The following is a 20,237-nucleotide window of genomic DNA, read 5'->3' on the forward strand; positions in this document are numbered from 1 at the left end:
CATGTTATTTATGCCCTGTGTTCTTTTATTGAGGAAACTCTGTGAAGGTTCCAGTTGTTGGATATGCCTGCTTAGGTACATTCCAAATTGGACATTGTGCTCAGTGAAAGTTCTGATGAATGCTGAATACACTGAAATGATGACTTCCTTGGACCTAGATGCCATACCTTTGGTTATAAGTTGGACAACATAGAATGGTTTCCTCACTACTGTAGACACTTGGTGGTCAAAGGCTACATTACTGTCTATATGTGTCCTCAAGTCCATGACTACTAGGTCAGCTGTTAGGGGGTGTGTTGTCAATATGATAGTTACCAGGGGTGGATGACTCCCAAATAATACTATTATGCATTTTCTGGCATTTAGTTTTAGCCCATGACTATGACACAAGTTGTCTGTCTGTGTCAGCTATTCTTGGAGAACATTTGTGAGTGGAGGATTTAATGGTAGCTCCTAATTTACAATCATCTGCAAATTTAGTCAGTCAGAGGCTATTGACTTTGGTCTTAACTTTGGAGAAGTAAATGTCAAAAAGGAGTTGACCTAGGACCGATCCTGAGGGATTCTACTTGTGACTAGCCTCTTTGTAGAGGTGGACTCCCCAATTCTAACTTTCTGGGTACTTTCTGTGAGCCTGTTGTCTATCCACTGGGTAACATAAATGTTTTTTCATAACCTCTTGAGTTTGTCAATAATGCTTGAGTAGTGTATTGTATCAAATGCCTTTGCCACATCAGGGTAGGCAGTGTGAACCGTTTTGCACTCATCCATTGCTTTGGTGACCTTCTCAAAGAAGTTCACCAGGTTGAGTAGGCATGACCTGCCCTTGACAAAACCAAACTGGGTTGGCTCCAGTATCTGGAGGTTTCCTATGTCATTACTAATCATCTTCATGATAATTCTTTCCATGGTTTTGCATATGAGACTAGTGAGACTTATGGATCTGTAGTTTCCAAGATCTGTAGATGGCCTATCTTTGTGCAGAGGGATGCCTGTTGCTGCTCTCCATTCAACAGCACATAGCTGTTTTGAGGCTACAGTTAAATAGCAATACCAGAGGGCCTAATAGATTATGTTTCATGCTATTTAGAAGGCATCCTGGAATATTTTTATTTTATTTTATTTTTATTTAACATTTGTTGACCGGGAAAGTCTGACTAGGTTTCATAGATCCTGTTTTCAGCGGAGGCCCGGGGAGAAATGCTCCAGACACATGTCTTTAGAATATTGTCTGGGCCTATTGATGCAATGTTCTTGGCCTTAGATAGAGTATTAAGGAACTGTTCCCTAATGATGGCAGGGTCATTTTATTTGATGGTATCTCTTGTGAGAAGGTTGAGGGGTACAGGGGAGTAAAGTTGGAGTTGAATTTGTTCGCCAGTAGATTTGCTATATCTTCTGACCTAATATGGGTGTCTCCATTTACCATGAGCTCTGCACAATTGTGTAGTAACTTTGAGGTTACAGACATAGCTAAAGAATACCTTGTGGTTCTCCTTGGCCTGGGAGACCAAATTTACCTCAAATTTGGCTTAGGTAGATTTTATTTGTTGTGAGTTATTTGTTTAGTTTAATGAGAGTACTTTTATCCTGCTGGGTTGTGCACCTCCAAACTTTTGCCATGATTTTCTTCCTTCTGTTATGCAGCCTATTGATATTGTGATTCCACCAGGGTGGCTTGTTTTTATGACTTAATTATGTGTTTCTCCCTGGTGGGTACAGCTGCCTGCATACATGCAACTATTAACATACTTGTATAGGGTTTCTGTGAATAGGTCCATGTGGACAGCAGTGTTCTCAGGGTTTACGGGAGCTTGAAATGTTGCCAGGTTATCATTTAATAGTAGGGAGTTATCTTTAGAGTAGTTACTGAATATTCCAGGTTTAGCTGGGATTGTAGGGTTTATTTTTAATCAATTATACAATAACGGCATCAGGTAATACAGCAAGAATAATCTTCTTTATAAAGAAGCAGTGTATATATTAAAGTTTGATACTTTGTTACCAAAGGGTATGAATGTTGATTTTAATTGGCATGTATTACTTTAAATATTTTTTAAGTGTGTGATGTTATTACCTGATGACTTATTTAGCAGTGTATATAAACCAAGTGTGTGACATGAAGTAACTGTGTACTCCAAAAAGGCAGTGTATGCCGAGATGTCAGAGAGGTATACATTTTAGTCATTGGGTCCCTGGTCTTTGTTCTTCATTGTATTTTCTGTTTTTGCTTTGTTGTTTTGCTGTTGTTTTTGCAGCATTTGCATTACAGTCTGTTGTCTCCACATTGAAATGCGAGCCTTGCTGTCTAGTCTGAAGTAAAAGCAAAAGCCATATAAAAATAAAACCTGCAGTGCACTGTGATGTGTGTGGGAAGAAGGAGAAGGGGAAGTGGTCCAGGCCTAAATATGGACCAAATTCATATAATCAGTAACAGCAGCTTCTGCCAGCACTCTTGGTAAAGAAGGATAAACCCCTGACTTTGGCCTAAATGGTCAAGGTTCAGTTACTGCACCTGCTCTGTTGGGGAGCAAACATAGAAGAACATTTGCTATTCTACCCATCTGGGGAAAGTAGGGACTGTGGTTGGACTCCTTTTAGGGCAAAGCTATCTCACTTTCCCACATTCTTGGGATGGGAGTGCCTGGACGCATGCATGCACAGTTCCCCCAGAGCAGACACTAGTGAAAGTCACAGCTGCAGCACAGAAGGGGCTGTTTGATAGGAACCACCCTCCAATCAGAATGACAGAAACTGCCCTCCAATCAGAATGACATAATACATTCATAGGTAACTATTGCACCAGGGAGGAATAATCTGGCAAATAGGCTTTCGCCGAATGGAACAGATTGACTGTAAGTTATCAGTAGGGTCTAGGAACAAATAGGCTATTTATTACCTCATAAGGAACATAAGGATTCAACAAGTATGAACAAATGGCTAGAAGATGGTGAGGATGCCAGGACTATTACAAAACAAATGATTATAAGCTTTTGTTAATCACACTGCAATGTGAGAAACTATCATAAAAGTGTTATTGCTTTAATAAATGTTCCCTGGCTTGCACTGGTATCCCATAATCTAACAGTTGTTTCTTTCTGTATTTCTCTACCTATTTTCAGTTAGATTACTGTCCAATTATAAACTAAATAGTTTTGCTCTGGGATGCTGGGATTGCCCAGAGAATTAAGGCTGTGAGTTACTAGCCAGCTTTATCCTATAGCCCTGGTTTGATTCCCCTCATTGTCTGGATATAATCTTAAGAAGTTTCAGCAAGTCATAACTAGATAGCAATTACCCATAATACATGAAAGGATGCAGTTGTGTCCTTTCATATTTCTTCATTAAGAAATTAATTAAAAATGAGACAAGCACTTCTGAGGACCAAGTTGACAGGGCAGTAAATACAGTCTTCTATTACTGTATTCCAAAACCTTTTTTAAAAAAGTTAAATCATTCTGGCAAACAAGCTGCTAAGATACTGAGCCATCTCTTCTATTATTTATATCCAAGACCTTTAAAAGTAAATTTCAGTGTAGATTTTATAGAGGTATTGGAAACATTTATCTTTGTCTTACTATACACGACAAATGTTTCTTATTTCTTCTAGACTGCCACTTAAAATGCTTACTGAACATTCAATTCACGTGGATAAACATACTTGGAAATATGTTATAATATTTATACTGCAAAAATGCTTCTTTTATGATTTTATCTAATTTGTTTTTAATATGCTTCTTTGCAATAGTGCTCTGAGCTACTGGTGAAGACTGCCAGACAATTAACCAAGAATATATTTGCTCTTAACAAATGGCAACAATACTTCATATCCAGCAGCTGATGACTGCAGGCTGACAAAATATTTATTTACTGAAATCCTTAAACAACACACGACTTTGAAGAGTTTCCCTCCTCCTCTTTTCTGTAATGGCTCATAAAACATAACAGATGAAGCAAAATCCTAATGTGCAGAGCAACCAGGGAATCTACATTGCATAGTTACCATACATAATTCAGCAGAAATCATATGGGTAACGATTATCTTAACAACTGAATCGACAATCTATACTTTTTAACTTCAAATGCTAGTTTCTGTCTTTGAAACACCTAACTACTCAGACATTAAGTATTCAACATTTAGGATCTACAAGGTCTTTCCTTTGAATATTGTACCAGGAAGGATTTGACCTGAAGATGTTTGCAGGGCAGGTTGTGATTTTAAGTTGGCATATTCAGTGAATCAGCTGAAAAAAATAAATTGTTAAGATGTGGTTGCTCTGTTAGGAAACTATGAGATCTGCATCAAACACAGATTGTGAAATGATTAATAAATGCAGAAAATGAACCTATAGCTTAACAGCCCCCTCCAAAGTGTCATACCAGCTGGCATAAAATAAATACACACAAATGCATTTTAGAAATTGGTCAGAAATTCTGACTTCTCAAAATGAAACAATCAATGGTGATGACTTTGGCTGTGTAGCTGGAGAAGTCATTCTGTCAGCAGGTAATTGCAGTGTACAACATGACTCAGTGCCTGAAATTTGTCATTTAATGTACAGCAAACACATTTCTTTAAGTGTGGGATATGATGCGTTTAACCAGGGATTAAACAAGTTCCATGGATCAGATCATTTGGAACATCTGGAGTACTGTCTGAAAGGATTGCAGTAATTCGGTCACAGATATAGTTGCTTCTTATCTCATTAATTATGCGGAGGAGCGGTTTATCTATTTATTCATTTTATTTTACTTTATTTTAATTAATTCATTTATTTGCTTGCTTGTTTGTTTACATATTTTGACTGGGAGTGCCCAGCTGAGAAACTCCATATTCAGTACAGTCTTAAGGTGATAACTCCAGAAATATACCATAACAGATATTTTATTACAATCATAACAAAAAAAAAATGAAGCTTATTCTGAATGAAGAAAAGTTCACATATGTAGCAAACCAGTCTGATATTACATAGAAAAAAAGGGAAATTAAGTGGTAGTAAGACATGGTTACAAAATGTTCAGTTCTGTAATAACATTACATAGAATGACTATGTTTATATTTAATGTGCCTGAAAGTTTAACATAAAATTGTAAGACAATAAAATGAATGCTCAAACAAAAGGAGCAAGTCTTATGTTGCGAGAATATATGATGGTATATTAGTCCATTTTGTACATAAAATGGCCATTTGGGTCACAGCAGTAAGGCTTAGCTAGCAAGGAACCAGAATGTTATATTAAGTATGGATATGGGTAAATGTTTTAAGTGAATAAATTATGAAGTATAATCAGTTTAGTAAACCATAGAACAAAATATTGGAAGGTATAGAGAATGAGTTATGTAATCGTTTATTTCATGTCATACGGCTGTATATCCATTTTATCTATAGGTATGTAGTTAGCTGGGATTTGAATCATATGTATATGTGTATGTGTGTAAACATATATAGATAGATATATAGATAGATAGATACATATTGATATAGATGTATATATAAATATGATAGACACTAATTGAATCAAATTTCAGCAAAACTGACATCAGTTTTGTCAACACATTTTGGTCAAAAAATCAGATAGATGGTCGACAATTGTGAGAGATCACTACATTACAGGAGTTTGAGAATATGGCCTATCCCTGGTATTATGCAATATCAGAATTAGAATATACATAATGTTTCTGTAGCATACTCCATGGTTGTGTCTCAGGCATGCGCAGTTATATGTCAACATATTTTTTCACATTGCCCAATAGCTCTGATTGTGAAATGTTTTTGATTTCTATCCATAATCCTATATATATATCTATGCAGACCGGCAGATGTATACAAGACTGTAATGTTAATTAAATCCCAGCACTCTGCATGCTCAGTCTGTCACTTTCTACATGACAAGAGTAAAACAATATTTGTTTCAGTACTTGCTTTTCAAAAGTTATGATCTAATGAGCTTGTTTATGTCAAGTTGCTTTGCATTTACAGCTTTTGTAACATATGTATAACTTCAGGATTAGTTATTTTAGATTATTGGTGCAAGTAGTGAAGCCGTCTCATGGAAGTGTGGCAGGCTTTCTCCAGTGTTCTGATTGGAGACCATTTCAATAAACAGACAAATGGACCTGATAAATGAGTTAATTATGTGTACCTTAAGCTTTAGCATCTTGTATCATGGCCTAAAATAGTTGCATGAGGAGAATTTTGTAATATATAAATATATAATATAATGTAATCTGATCATTCAGGTTCTTGAAACTGCATCTCAGGGGCTAACATAAAGGCCTGATTTATAATATAGTAATTCAAATGGTGCTACAAGTAAGAATGGGTGGGCTTATCTGATATTATCAATGTTAAGTTCAGACAAATATTCATCTGTGACAACAGTCCTGACTAATCATTTGTACTCTTTGGCTGTTGAAATATTGAGGAATAATCCTATCAGGGATGGTACTCAGAAGAGATGGGACACTGTCTAGTCCCTTCAGCTGGCAACAATTTGCCTTATGTCATCTATTTATATTTCTGCATGTTTAATATCTGTAGACGTCACAACTGTGTTTAGGATGCACCATTGAGGTACACATCAGCACACAATGACAGCAAAGAGTATCTATCAATAAAGAAAATCAACCGGAAATATCCTGAATAAAAGTCTGACGTTGTACACGTTTAAGATCCTTAATGCAAACTACAGGACCTATGTTCAACCAGCGGGATAGGCACTGCTGGGCTATGCAGATGGGGAGGTAGGCAGTCAGCAGTTGGCACTGCCTCACCATTCCATGGGGGTGGGGAGGCAGCATTGACTCACTGCAATGTAACAGCATGAAGAACTCAGTGGGCTTAGTACTGCAAATGGATATACCATTTAGTCCTTCGGTGTTCATGGATAGAAGGAGCATGCACCTGCACTGTAGCAATAAAACAGAGCTCATGATGGTTGGTCTGTAAAGGTTGTGGGGGTAGTCACTGGGTGCTCATGGACAGAAGGAGCATGCACCTGCACTGTAGCAATAAAACAGAGCTCACGATGGTTGGTCTGTAAAGGTTGTGGGGGTAGTCACTGGGTGCTCATGGACAGAAGGAGCATGCACCTGCACTGTAGCAATAAAACAGAGCTCACGATGGTTGGTCTATAAAGGTTGTGGGGTAGTCACTGGGTGCTCATGGACAGAAGGAGCATGCACCTGCACTGTAGCAATAAAACAGAGCTCACGATGGTTAGTCTGTAAAGGTAGTGGGGCTACTCATTGGGTACTCATGCACAGAAGGAGCATGCACTTGCACTGTAGCAATAAAACAGAGCTCACAATGGTTGGTCTGTAAAGGTAGTGGGGCTACTCATTGGGTACTCATGCACAGAAGGAGCATGCACTTGCACTGTAGCAATAAAAACAGAGCTCACAATGGTTGCTCTGAAAAGGTATTGGGGGCAGTCATTGGGTGCTCATGCATAGAAGGAGAGTGCACCTGCACTGTAACAATAAACAGAACTCACGATGATTGCTCTGAAAAAGTAATGGGGGTAGTCAATGGGTGCTCATGCACAGAAGGAGCGTGCGCCTGCACTGTAGCAATAAAACAGAGCTCACGATGGTTGCTCTGACAAGGTTGTGGGGGTAGTCACTGGGTGCTCATGCACAGAAGGAGCATGCACCTGCACTGTAGCAGTAAAACAGACCTCACAATGGTTGCTCTGAAAAGGTAGTGGGGTTAGTCATTGGGTGCTCATGCACATAAGGAGCATGCATCTGCACTGTAACAATAAAACAGAGCTCACAATGGTTGCTCTGAAAAGGCAGTTGGGGTAGTCATTGGGTGCTCTTGCACAGAAAGAGAGTGCCCCGACACTGTAGCAATAAAACAGAGCTCACAATGGTTGCTGTATGAAGGTAGTAGGGTTAGGATACACTCTACCTGCATCCTCAGTCCAATCACTGGCCCTAGGTATGCGGTGGAGTTAAAACCTGGGTAGGGTAGGGGGGGGGTCCAACACATCTGGTGAATGAGGAGAAGATCTTGTGTTTGATGATTGTCAACTGGGGAGGGTCCAGAATAATTTGGTTTCTCCTGCAAGCACAGCATGGTTAGTGATACAGGTGGTTTTATAAATGTAATGGTTAATGTGAAAAAGGAAATGTAGTTCAGTGTTAGGGACAGACATCAGTGGGGTCGATGGTGGGTAGGTCAGAATAAATAAAAATAAATTATATTAATAATCAAAGATGAAGAAGTGCCCCGACTAATTATTTAATGGTCTAGTTGATATGGGAATGTTTTGCAGGCTGTCTGATTGCCAATGCTTGTGTTCTACACAGAAGATGTGCAGACCAAGAGGAGAGACCACTGTTCATCAGTGATTGCCATTGTTGTCTGTATTGGTAGAAGGGAGGTCATGAAAATTAAGCTTACCTCATTACAACCTATACTGAGCTAGGCAACTATCTTTGGTGAGTGATACATTTAAAATGCAGGCTTATATGTTTATTTGTAAACCGAACAAATAATTGTACCTAGGCAGTAAAACAAGTTTATAAATTCAAAAAATATATTTTGCATACCTGAATTGCTTTAGGTAGACCTGTGTTTTTCTGTGTGAAAAGCATTTCACACTCAGATTTGCCATCTGCTGCACCTATTAGGCATTTTCTTTTCCAAGCAGCATTAGACTGCTTAATTCTCACTGTCCTAAATGTAATGTAACATCACCTACTGCCTTTCAATGAAAGAAAAACACATATAATGAAATTTAGTGTCTAGACTGTGAAAAGCCCAAAGGAAATGTATCGCCTCACAGGGCCTTCCTTAGTCTAATAACACTAGCATGGTATGCTGACCGTACTCTGCAAAGCATGAGTGATGAGCAAAAGTTGTAAACAATGCACTAATCATTGCTGAATTTATCACATGAACGATGCTGATGTAAGAGAAAGCAGAGACTTGTGTTGCTATGACTTCTTAAAATTTTGTATGACTGAGCTAAAATAAATTTGACTGGGTCACCTTAATGGCATTTGCAGGGTGCATATGGCTAATGCTTTCAGAGTGGAAAGCTTCTGTATGACAAGGAAGAATTCAATAAGGCAGTGACAGAAATTCTGCCTTTGACGTATGTCAACAGTATCTAAAAGCCTGGGAATTTAAATCAATATATTTTTAACCTTAACATTAAATTACTCTAGAAATAAGTATTTTATGGATCATCATTTTACTCTGCAGAAAAATGGGCATCATGATGTGACAAACCAAGGCAGAAAGTCTGTTTTTTTAACAAAGAACTGCAGAGGTGATGTCACCTAGTTTACTTTCTATGTTTATTAACAGGTTCTGTTTGTCCTTTTTTCCAGTCAAGTGCTAGGTCCTCTGTTAATAAAGTGTATGTAGTTGTTTCTTTCTGATTATACATAGTTTCTCCATCCCAAATGCTAACCACCACCAGTTATTCCAGGAAGTAATCATCTTTTGAGAAGAAATGTTTCCTTACATAACTATTCACTTCTCGTCTGGCATCCAAGGATAGGCCTGAAGCATTAGCGGAAACCTTTGAAAACTATTTATTTTCATGCAGTGACATTTCTGTTTATATTCCTCTAAATAATGGCTATGGTTTTATTAATATTATAAGCAGTCGCTAAGAATCATGGTCAAGCTTTGTAGGACAGAGAGGTGTACTGTGGGACATCCATCTGAGTCAAATATCCCATGCTCTTTGTGGGCTCCCTAATGCATGTAAATATGCTTACGTTGCTTTTATAGTATGCATAAATACCTGTTTATGTTCTAAAGGCTCTGTAAATTCTTCTAAATTTGGTATCCCCTGAAAATGGGTAATGGCCTTAATGTGATTACTCTGTGGTCCAAACATCTTGCAGGCTTAGTCAGTCAAAAAAACAAAGTTAGATAGATAGGTAGACAGATAAATAGATAGCTAGACTGATATTTAGAATGCAAATATGTAGACGGAAAATTCTTTGGTGTGCTTTGGAGATAAGTAACAAAAACAAATAAACAGATGTGTAGTATGGGAAAAAGAAAGTTTTTAAGCACAGGTATAGTGAATATCACATTAACATTAAAAGCAAATGCTATCTGCTGAGACACTTATGAAGGCATATATAATCCAAGTAATAAAAATACTAACAGTGGTGGGAAGTGTTACAACCAGTGAGGAGAGAGACAGAGAGAGAGGAGCTGTAGTAATTTGTATTAGCAGTACAGAACAGCATTTCTTGCAGATCTCATAACAATTTCATTGAATCTGTATTATATTTTATCCCCATTTTTGCATTACAAAGTTCTGGGATTCATACCTGATTCTTTCTGAAGCTATCAGCTTGTCATCTGACTCATTCAAAGATTCACTGCTTCTTACTGTAAAAGGTTACTGAATCAGGACCATCTGGAAAATGAGATGCTGTTTGTCTTTGTTTCAGTTGCATCAATGTAATCAGCGCCAGTCAGTAACATTTATACTACCCTGCTAGTTTACTTGGAAAGCTTAATGGGAACTACTAAACTTATGAGTGATATCTAATTTGAGCATTATCTAACGTGAAAGATAAATAATTCAAAGGGGACATTAATGGGAATGGTTAAAACATGCACTGTTGCCTTGTTTTCTTATTTCACACTTAACCTGTTCTGTAAACTGAACTGACATGTGTCATCCACATTTGCTAAAAGAGCAAAAGAAAAGTCCCAGAGAAACTGAGAGCATCTATCTGCTTTTGTCATTTATTTATCCCACAATATGCAGACAGTAGTATGTATGCTGATAACTCTAACATAGTGCCTTTTGCTGCCAAATAAATCTGTTTATATTTTTGATATGGAAATACTGAAATGATACCTCAGTTTTCTAAATAACATTATAACATTTTAATAAAATGTATTATTATTATTCTTGAATTCTCTTCCTCTGTAACAGCAACACAAACACACACGCACACACACACACACACACACACACACACACACACACACACACACACACACACACACAAATGAACATAACATGCAATAAAAATGTATTCAAATATTCTCATTTGAGATGCACTGCAGCAGAAAATTCACTTAAAAATGTACAGAAAATTCACTCACAGAGGAAAAGTTCTGCGGCCCACACAACTCTCCCCTGTATTTACAAGAGAGAAGCATTTCCTCCCACTGGTGCCCCAGACGATCCATGAACTCTACACTTACACCTTCGAAATTCCTTGGGGGTAGAAATAGTCTAAAATCGGAAAGTTTCTGAAACCAGTTTTGTTTGTCATCTTTCAGAAGTTCAATCACTAAAGGTCGGGCTGTCCTGTTAGCCAAGAGAAGTCCAAGCCAATTGCCTGCATAGTACAAATCAGTTTTAGTCAGTTTGTAAAAACGTATTGGGTTGTTGTTACACAATGTGATAGTGGGGAAAGGCAATTCCTTAGTCCATTCCATATGAATTTTTGTGTGTGAAGGAAAAGAAAGCAGGAAAAGGAAGCGGTTAGATGACCAGGACACTAAAAGTCCCAAAGATGTACAAAAGGCCAGAAACCAGAATGCTCTGTGCTGAAAAGAGTAATTCTGAGAATAAATATACCTAACACCATGGAGTCTGAGATGTGTGACAAATGCTTGCGTTATTTCCTTCACATGCACATGTTTCCTCAGCTTCTTTTTCTTGACACTTTCTGGGCTTTTACTGGGGGATCTTGACTCACGCGTCTCTTCCATTGCCATGATTCCCCAGTGTACCACTACAATAGCAGATGCAACATCTTGATACTCAAACAGAAGTTTGCAGCCCCTCATTCAGTCAACTGGAGTCCAACAAGGTAGATAATAATAATCTGAATTGTTCAGCCTCTCCCAGTGGAGGAAACTTTCATTACATATCTTAGTATGGTGCAAACCGCCAGTGACTCTAAAGCACATCTTCTGCACTGAAATGAAAAGGAAAGATTCAGCATGCCCAACTCTTCATGCTGTGGTAACCCTTCACAAATAAGTTTTTCCTGTAAAATATTCAGGTTTATTCAGTAACTTGAAGATGCCTTTAGATTATACTTGCATTAATAATCAGAGGCACTTATTCTGCAGCAGCAATCCAGCGACGCTGCTGATATTAACAGAGCTACAAGGGTGGATTTAGAAAGTAAATAAGTACAAGTGCTGCCCTTTTGCTGCCATAATCCTCTTTCTGCAGAAGCAGTGACAGTCTGAGGCTTTCTTTTTTTTTCCTTGTCATGTCATTTTCCTCACTTCTCAGTCATTTTACTTACCCAGAGTTCGGAATGGAGCTTTGCAGGGCATTCTCTGTCTCTGTTCCGACGGCAGTGTAGATTGGAAGCAAGCTTCTTCCGTTTCCATGCCTACAGCTGACTCCCTTTGCATCCTGCAGTTCTGCAGTGTTCTCTACTACCAAAAGAAGCCCATTCCTTTTTGTATCCTTCTTAAGTTCTTAAGCTGCTGTAAAGTCTACTTTGTCATCCGGTCATTTAAAAAAAAAAAAAAAAAAACTGTAGTGCATGAGTGCAGTGATCGTTGGCCCCATCAGTCATTGTTAGTTTTATCATTAATTCATAGCAATGCGAGACCAAACTACTACCAACTGTACTCACAGAGCTTCCACCAGTAAAGGGACCGTGGATAAATAGTCACCCTTTTTGCAAATGTAAAAAAATAGAAAAACACTCCAACTGAAAAAACATACACACTGCAGACTTATTGCAAATGTCTGATCTTCACCAGGTCTTTTCAACACTGTCTGTAATCTAATTAGGAGTGGTTTTGTGAGGCAGGGATGCCCATATAGCTTCAAAAACTGACTGTGATAATTGAATTGAGCATTGTGGTTCTTTTAAGTCTATGCCTTTTCTCACTTTGTGTGCTTTGTTCTTTCAAAGGCATGACATACAGGCAGAGAAATTTTGATTCAGCTGGGAGTCTGGTTTTCTGAATTTTAATTTCCTGTCACTTTTACAAGACTATACATTATTTGGAGGTAGATAATCATGTGGGAAAAATGCAGAAAGCAGTACAACGTTCTACTTACTGCCTGCAAAGGGCAAGTGAATGTTTAAAGATAGATACTCAGAGCAGCTCACCTTTAAATTAAAATATATTTGTGCACCCAAATGAATGATTTGCCTGTGCTTGCCTCAGAATCTCTTGCATTTTTTCATACTGAAGCATAATTTCTTAACCAATATTTTCTTACTTAACTATGACATCATATTCTTTACTGATTGGACTAGCAATAATGTTTCCAATGTAGAGCAAATTTTACCTGTTGAATTAATAAAAAGCCATAGCACTTCAAGAAGGTTAACAATGCATCACTAAAGGATAAAGTGATACAAAATAATGAGTGAATTTAACAGCTCTTTGTTTGAACATTCCAGAGGAGACGTTAAGCCAACGCCTCATCTATATTAGTTAGTGCCAGCTCAGATGGATGTAAAAAAAATTCCAATAACACGTATAAAAAGAGTAGAGGAAGTTCTCTGGTGTCCTTGCCCAATTTTCATTTGTCAGTATGAATGCCGCCTTGGGTCTCTCCTGAAAAGAAGCCATTGGACTAGTGAGATTAAATTGGACAACAAAGTGTAAACAAAAAGAAATAATTAAAAATTACCCCAAAATGTCTTATATACTTTTGCATCACCTAACTAATAACCAACAAAGACACACAGTCGTCACCTACCCAGTCTATTATTACCTACATTCATTCTATTGGATATGGAGAACAACTGCTGAGTATAGCACATAAGGGATTGGAAGGCACCAGCAAATTGATTGGTTGAAGGACTTCACAGACCCATATAAGCTGTATGGCATGTTGATTTAGTGTGAAAATGAGTAGAATGCTTGAGAATGGCCATTTATTAGTTCTTGGGAAACAACAAAACCGAAGGAAACAAAATACATCTGAGTATTTAATCTGTCATTTCACACCTTTGAACATAATTACCAAAGACTCTTGTAAGACCCCCCCCCCCCCACACACACACACATACACACTCACTTTTTTTTGTTCCACATGACAATAGTGGTAACAAAGTTCAAATTTAGCTCTACTACTGTGGCATAACACCTACAGTTCTAATTGTCTGAGCTAGAAGGGCCAGTATTATTAATATTCTTATCCCTAAATCTGAGGATCCCTGCCTGTGGTCATTGTCATTGGGACATATAATGCCTTTGCCATTCAAGCAGCAATTATTACAATTTGTAGGTTGTTTCTGTTTCCAGCCTCAGAGAATGTCATCATCTTTCAACTGAAAAATAAATTTAATGGCTTTCAGTCACAGCCAAAGCTGTTTTGCTTTTCTTTATTCTAACTTCCATCTATAATACAAGTGTCATTTATAATACTGCCTTCTATTATTTCATATCCTGGAAATCAAATTGTTTCACCACTCCATGAGATCTCAAGCTCAGAGAACTCATACTGAAAAGACCGTGCTTTGCTGCAACAGAAAAATAGTGATACCTTTTCAAAACCAGCACTGGACAAGTGGAACAACCTCCATCTGATGTGAGAAACGAGTTTAAACAACTATTTATTTATTTTGTGGTAAGCTGCTGAGTCATGCTAATGAATTTAACAAATGCAACAATATAGAAAATGAATTAGAGTTTGGTTTTATCCATTTCTCAACCATAAGCATGTTTTCTCTGTGATTCAGAATCATTGTTTGTCCAAATAATATTATTCTTTTAACATTTCAGTTTAGTAGGTTAAGTGAAGCATAACAATTTTGATCCATTTATGAAATTGTCCAAGTTCCTAGTATTGCCTCTGATAGCGACTTTATCACTTACATTATATAGGTCAAGATACAACCACAAATGGGGTGGGGAGACCTAACAATAATAAAAAAACAAGAATACACCAACACTATGGTTACACAGTTTGGAACTTTTGATGGTAAAGTGAAGGATATTTTGACTCACAACTGGTTAATATTACAATGCAACCAAGAGTTAAGTAACACACTGGGAGAAAAAACATTGTTTACAACTAAGGTAGGACATAACTTGAAATTTTTGTTTGAACATCCCATCCACCAACAACCCACCCAAGGAGAACTAGTTATGGTTTATGCAAGTATTGTTTCTACATTTATACAGGTAAGGAATTAATGGTAGGTGACCCCCAGAGAAAGATTTACTTGAAAAGGGGAATTGTGATAGCAGTGGGTTAGAATATATAGTTATTTGTCAAGACTGTTACATGTTCTACGTGGGGAAAACAGAGAGATTCCCTACGTAAAAGAATATATGAACATTTCTTTTGCTATTGAGACACACAATACTAACAACGTGTTATACAAGCATGCATTCTCTTGTGGGGTTAGGCAAGGATTTCATTTTGGTATCTTGGAAATTATTAAGAAAGATATTAGAGGGGGAACTGGTCTAATAACATACATAGAAGTGAGTATAGATGGCAGATTTTGTTAAATGCCACCCACCCTCCAGGTCTGAATGACCATGTTTCCATTGTACCTATACTTAAAGAAAGAGCGACTAAACTATGAATTGTGAAAGTTTTTATAGAAAGTTTTTGAACAATATATGTTTGTTTTGTATTCATATTGACAATTATTTAATATTCATTAATAACAATTATATTCATTTAAAATGGTAACAGATATATTGTGATTTTAGAATGACTACTTGAATGTTTTAAAAGTTCATGAACATTTTTATTGGATAACTGAATTACTTAAGTACTTAATTGCAGTTAATTAATTCAAGGATAAAAGCACTTTGTGACTGGATGTTAACTGTTTTGATAAAGTCCTGTAGTGTGGCAGACAAAAGCACTTGATTTATTTTGTGGCTGTGAATAAACGGAAGAATTTTACTTTGGACTCTTCTTTTGGTATCAGGTCTGGTTCCACAAGGTGTGTTGGTTTATACACTATAATGTATGTGTATGCTTTTCTTTTGAACTCTGAACTATTGTCACAGTGTATTGTGCTTGTCCTGTAGTGCATCTAGGATCAGGTCATGGATGGAAAAGTTTCACAGACCAGTCCACCTACCAAGTTAATAAAAGAACAAATAAATAAATTAATTAAATAAATTATGTAATCAACTCTTTCCCAGTAAGACTAAGTTAGAATCTCATTTATCCAGAAGGTATATTTTAGGGAGTATCTACAATACAAAGACACAGGTGGTATTGGAAAATACTGTGTCACTGGGTCGGTAAATAGCCTAACAAAGCATATAACATCTGCTTGGGAGCGGGTGAGAAATAGAAATGCTCTGTGAGACACAAAAGAAATCTGATGCCCTCCAATAACCTCATGTTGCAGACATTTATGCACACAACTTCTCCACCTGATTTACTAGTATGCAGACAACTAAGTGACACCTGCAATAAGCATTTCACAGAGCAAATACTTCTATTTTCCATGACATCTAAATTAAACAGCTTTTTCTGAAATCAAGTTTTTCTAGGATGACACTACTGCTATAATTAGAGACCAGAGCAAGGTCAGAGCAAATAAAAAAAATATTTAAATGGTCTATAAAGTAAGGATTAGCACAATAGCTGTTGGTGGAGATGAGACTGGGAGCAGATAGGAAATATTGTGTCCTAAGGAAACAGTCCTGTGGAAAGTGAAGCTAATGTGAAGGTTTTATATTAAAAGACGAGATGTGAGGGCATTTGATATATGTATATTTAGTGGGATAAAGATAGACAATTTACCTGTATGGAAGATCTGGAAACACAGCCTCAAGTGAGATTTAAAGGATATGAAAGCTTGAGTGTAGATGAAGGCTGAGTTGTTTTCAGTTGTGGTGTGTTTGTCTGTGATTCATTATATCTTTGTAGTCATGTTTGCCATACATTTAACATTTTTTTTATCCATGTAGCTTGGCTGCTGTGCATTTCATGTAGCTGCTACCGTTGCTAACCATGGTTGACTTACATTTACCAGATTTTGTATAGATTCATAAATTTACAGATTGTTACTACGTTAATTACCTGGTGTGGGGGTGGGACCTTTCTAAGCCTAGCTAAATTTGCCTGAAAGACTAATGATGTCTTGTATCCAAATAGGACATTGAGGGCCAGGCATTTATAAGCTATATCTGCCCATAAGGGACGTAGGTGTATGTCCAAGTGTAAATTTCCTATTCCCCATCCATTGGTGTAGGTTGTGCTTAAACTGGGTAATAGATGAACTCAACTTCACAGGGATGGGAAGCCTGTTCCACAGAAGGGGCAGTCTCTGGGGAGACATATCTGTTTCTCTTGCATGTTCTGTATACATTTCAGAAAAAAATTAAGGCCCTAGACCTTATATTTCTGGTACTATTTGAGTTACAAATATGCAGGGGATTCATAAGTGTGTGGTTTGCAGTTGCCCTGTAACCCTGGCATAGATCATCCATTAGCAATCTATAGGAGACTGAGAGAGGGAAAGGGCTTTAAGGTGCTCCTCATAATTCAGGTTTGTTATGCTTTGTATTCATTTTGTAGGGAACCTCTGAGGTCGCACTAGTTGCTGCATATGCCTGGTCATCTACATACTGAACAGATCATTGTACTCTGTGATTGGTCTGATAAGGGCATAGTACAGTGGAATAATGACCTCTTTGGACCTAGATGCCATGCTCTTATATATAAGTTGTGCAACATTAAAGGATTTCCTCACCACTATGGTCACCTTGTGATCAAAGGTAAGGTTACTGTCTATGGGTGTATCCAGATCCCTGACCACTGGATCAACTCTTAGGGGCATATTACCAGCATGGTAACTGCACTTCTGAAAGGGTACAATTATGCATTTCTTAACATTGAGATTAAGACCATGGCTTTGGCACCATTTGTTATTCAGAGATGTGTCTTCTTGAAGAATGCTAGTGCCTGTAGGTAAGTCGATGATAACCCCCAGCTTGCAATCATCTGCAGACTTGCTCAGCCATAAACCCTCAGTGTTTGTTTCTACTTCAGTGAAATAGATGCCAAAAAGGAGCAGGTCCAGTATCAACTCTTGGGGAACTCGACTAGTGACTGGCCTCTTGGTGGAAGTGGCCTCATCTACTAGTGAGTGTGTTAGCTATCCACTGGGGTTCAAAACATTTTATCACCCATTCAGTGATGCAGCTAGAGTTTGTACCACCCAGGGCTGTCTTTAAGTTTGTCGCCCCTCCCCCCTTGCAAAATCATTGTCAAATGGGACCCACCTCCCCACAGGCATTCCAGTGTCTAATTACTTGGCTATTTCTCCCCATTTACCATAAACACACTATACTGTGCATACTGCTTTATGCTTTACTTCTACAATGATTATTCGGATTTCATTTAAAACTTTTATTTTAAATTTTATAGCATAAACACTGATAGACATCTGCTAAACAAAGCAATACAGTCTCACAATGAAAACAGACTTGGCATTAAAACTTCTCTGCCCTTTAAATTTACATTCATTGAAACAGCATTGAAACCCACAGTCAAAGAAAATGCATCTGACCAGTAGAGGATAAAGTCTACCTTCGGCTATTTTCAAATCATAGGCCCCTTGCAGCCATATTTCGGCCCATGCAAACATAACATGTGTTTTTTGATTCACCTTCCTGATTGTATTAAATTCTATTCTTTGTATAATACAACACATTTGTTAGAGCGTGCTTTAACTTTATTGTTTTGAACATTTTCCATTAAGCAATGAAACAAAAAGTATGAACCAATAATGACAAAACTGCCCAGTTCAGAACATTTCCATTATAAAAGTCTACTCAAACTTCCGCTATTACAGTCCACCATTATCAGTAAATATGCACAATTTCTGCAGAAGTAAAAGTCATCTAAATTATTCCACATTAAAGAGATCTGTAACTAATGAAGAGGTTGCTGCTAGCAAACACCTTTATATTTCATTGTTTCATCTACAAATAAAGTGCCTGTTGCCCTTGAAAAATAAACTACCTATGTTACATTAAAAATGATAAGCTAGTAATATTGCAATAGGGAATGGATGGCAAACTCATAACAGCTTCATGGTTACTAGGTATCTCCTCCAAAGTAGGACATTCATAGGACTGCAGCATCCACTCCCTTTAAAGTACAACACAGTACAGTATCATCAATCCATCTATATACTGTGGGAGTAGAACCCATAGCCTTGTACATCAAAAACAAGTATGCTACCTGTTGTGCTACTAACAATGCAAACAGACATAGTATACACAGCACTTCCCCTGAAACTGTCAGCTCCTTGTAATATCCACTTGACACTCAACTAAATCTCTCAACTTTGCAGCACAAGAAATCTAGAAAAAGACAACATTTATTTTTTTTTTTTTTGGGGGGGGGGCACATTTCCAAAAAACAGAAACACATTTTAAACACTGCTTGTATAATCTTAGTAAGTTGCTAGAATAAAGTGTTTTGTGTTACCATGTATTTCCTGAAAGATAGGAAGACTGAAACTTAAATGGCTATCATCATTTAGGGAATTCACTTCTCACTGACTTGCCAGAAAACCACAAATATTAAGAGGAACAGACCAAAGGTATGAGCAAACATTCCAGACATTATGTGAAAATTTGGACAGTTAAGAGCTTGAATCACAAGTGGTGGTATGGGTAGACAATTCAGACTCTTGCTCCTTGTTCCTAAGGTACAGGGCTTAAACCTGTGTAACACTAACCACCAGGTATACCTAACTGGGCATTTTCACACACACATAATAAAATCAGGTAGCAGCAAATTAGAAAATCTCATTACTTGAATGCAGCGAATCGGCAGTAGTAGGTACTACAGAACCATCGAAAGAAATCAGCAAATCGGGCAAATTAGAAAATGAATCTCCTTACCTGAATAGCAGCAGCAGAATTAAATCAGGCAATACCCAAAACAAATGTAGAAAACTCTCCTTACAGGCAAAGCTGTATTTTAAAATTGCGCTGCAGGAAGCAGAACAATGCATGCTCAGATGTGACACTACTGGACCGTTCTTAAAGAAGCACATCCTTAAACATTTTTTTATTTAAATTTGAATTACAAGTATTAAAGTTGAGTCCCAAAAGTGCCGCCCAGGGCAGACCACCCCTAACACCCCCCCCCCAGCTTATGCCACTGCACCAATTATCCAGTGGGTGATGAAAGGGCTTATACATAATTTAGTGAGCTTGTCTATAATAACTGAGTGGGGTACTGAATCCAAAGCCTTGGCCAGGTCAGGGAAAGCCATGTGCATATTCTTACCTTCATCCATTGCCTTGGTAA

General features: G+C 37.6%; 1 protein-coding gene across 1 annotated transcript in view; it reads right to left on the reverse strand.

Annotated features, from left to right (window-relative positions):
* Positions 1-12,690, reverse strand: part of LOC122788123 (acid-sensing ion channel 2-like) — a 1,562,929-nt gene extending 1,550,239 nt beyond the window's left edge. Inside the window, exon 1 of the mRNA XM_044055062.1 lies at positions 11,099-12,690. Within this exon, the coding sequence (XP_043910997.1) occupies positions 11,099-11,791 (693 nt within the window). The 5' untranslated portion in view covers positions 11,792-12,690. The remainder of the gene's footprint in view (positions 1-11,098) is intronic.
* Between the last annotated feature and the right edge of the window lie 7,547 nt (positions 12,691-20,237).

The sequence above is a fragment of the Protopterus annectens genome, chromosome 13.part0, assembly GCF_019279795.1.
Source record: "Protopterus annectens isolate FY-2018-M chromosome 13.part0, PAN1.0, whole genome shotgun sequence".
Taxonomy (NCBI): domain Eukaryota; kingdom Metazoa; phylum Chordata; order Ceratodontiformes; family Protopteridae; genus Protopterus; species Protopterus annectens.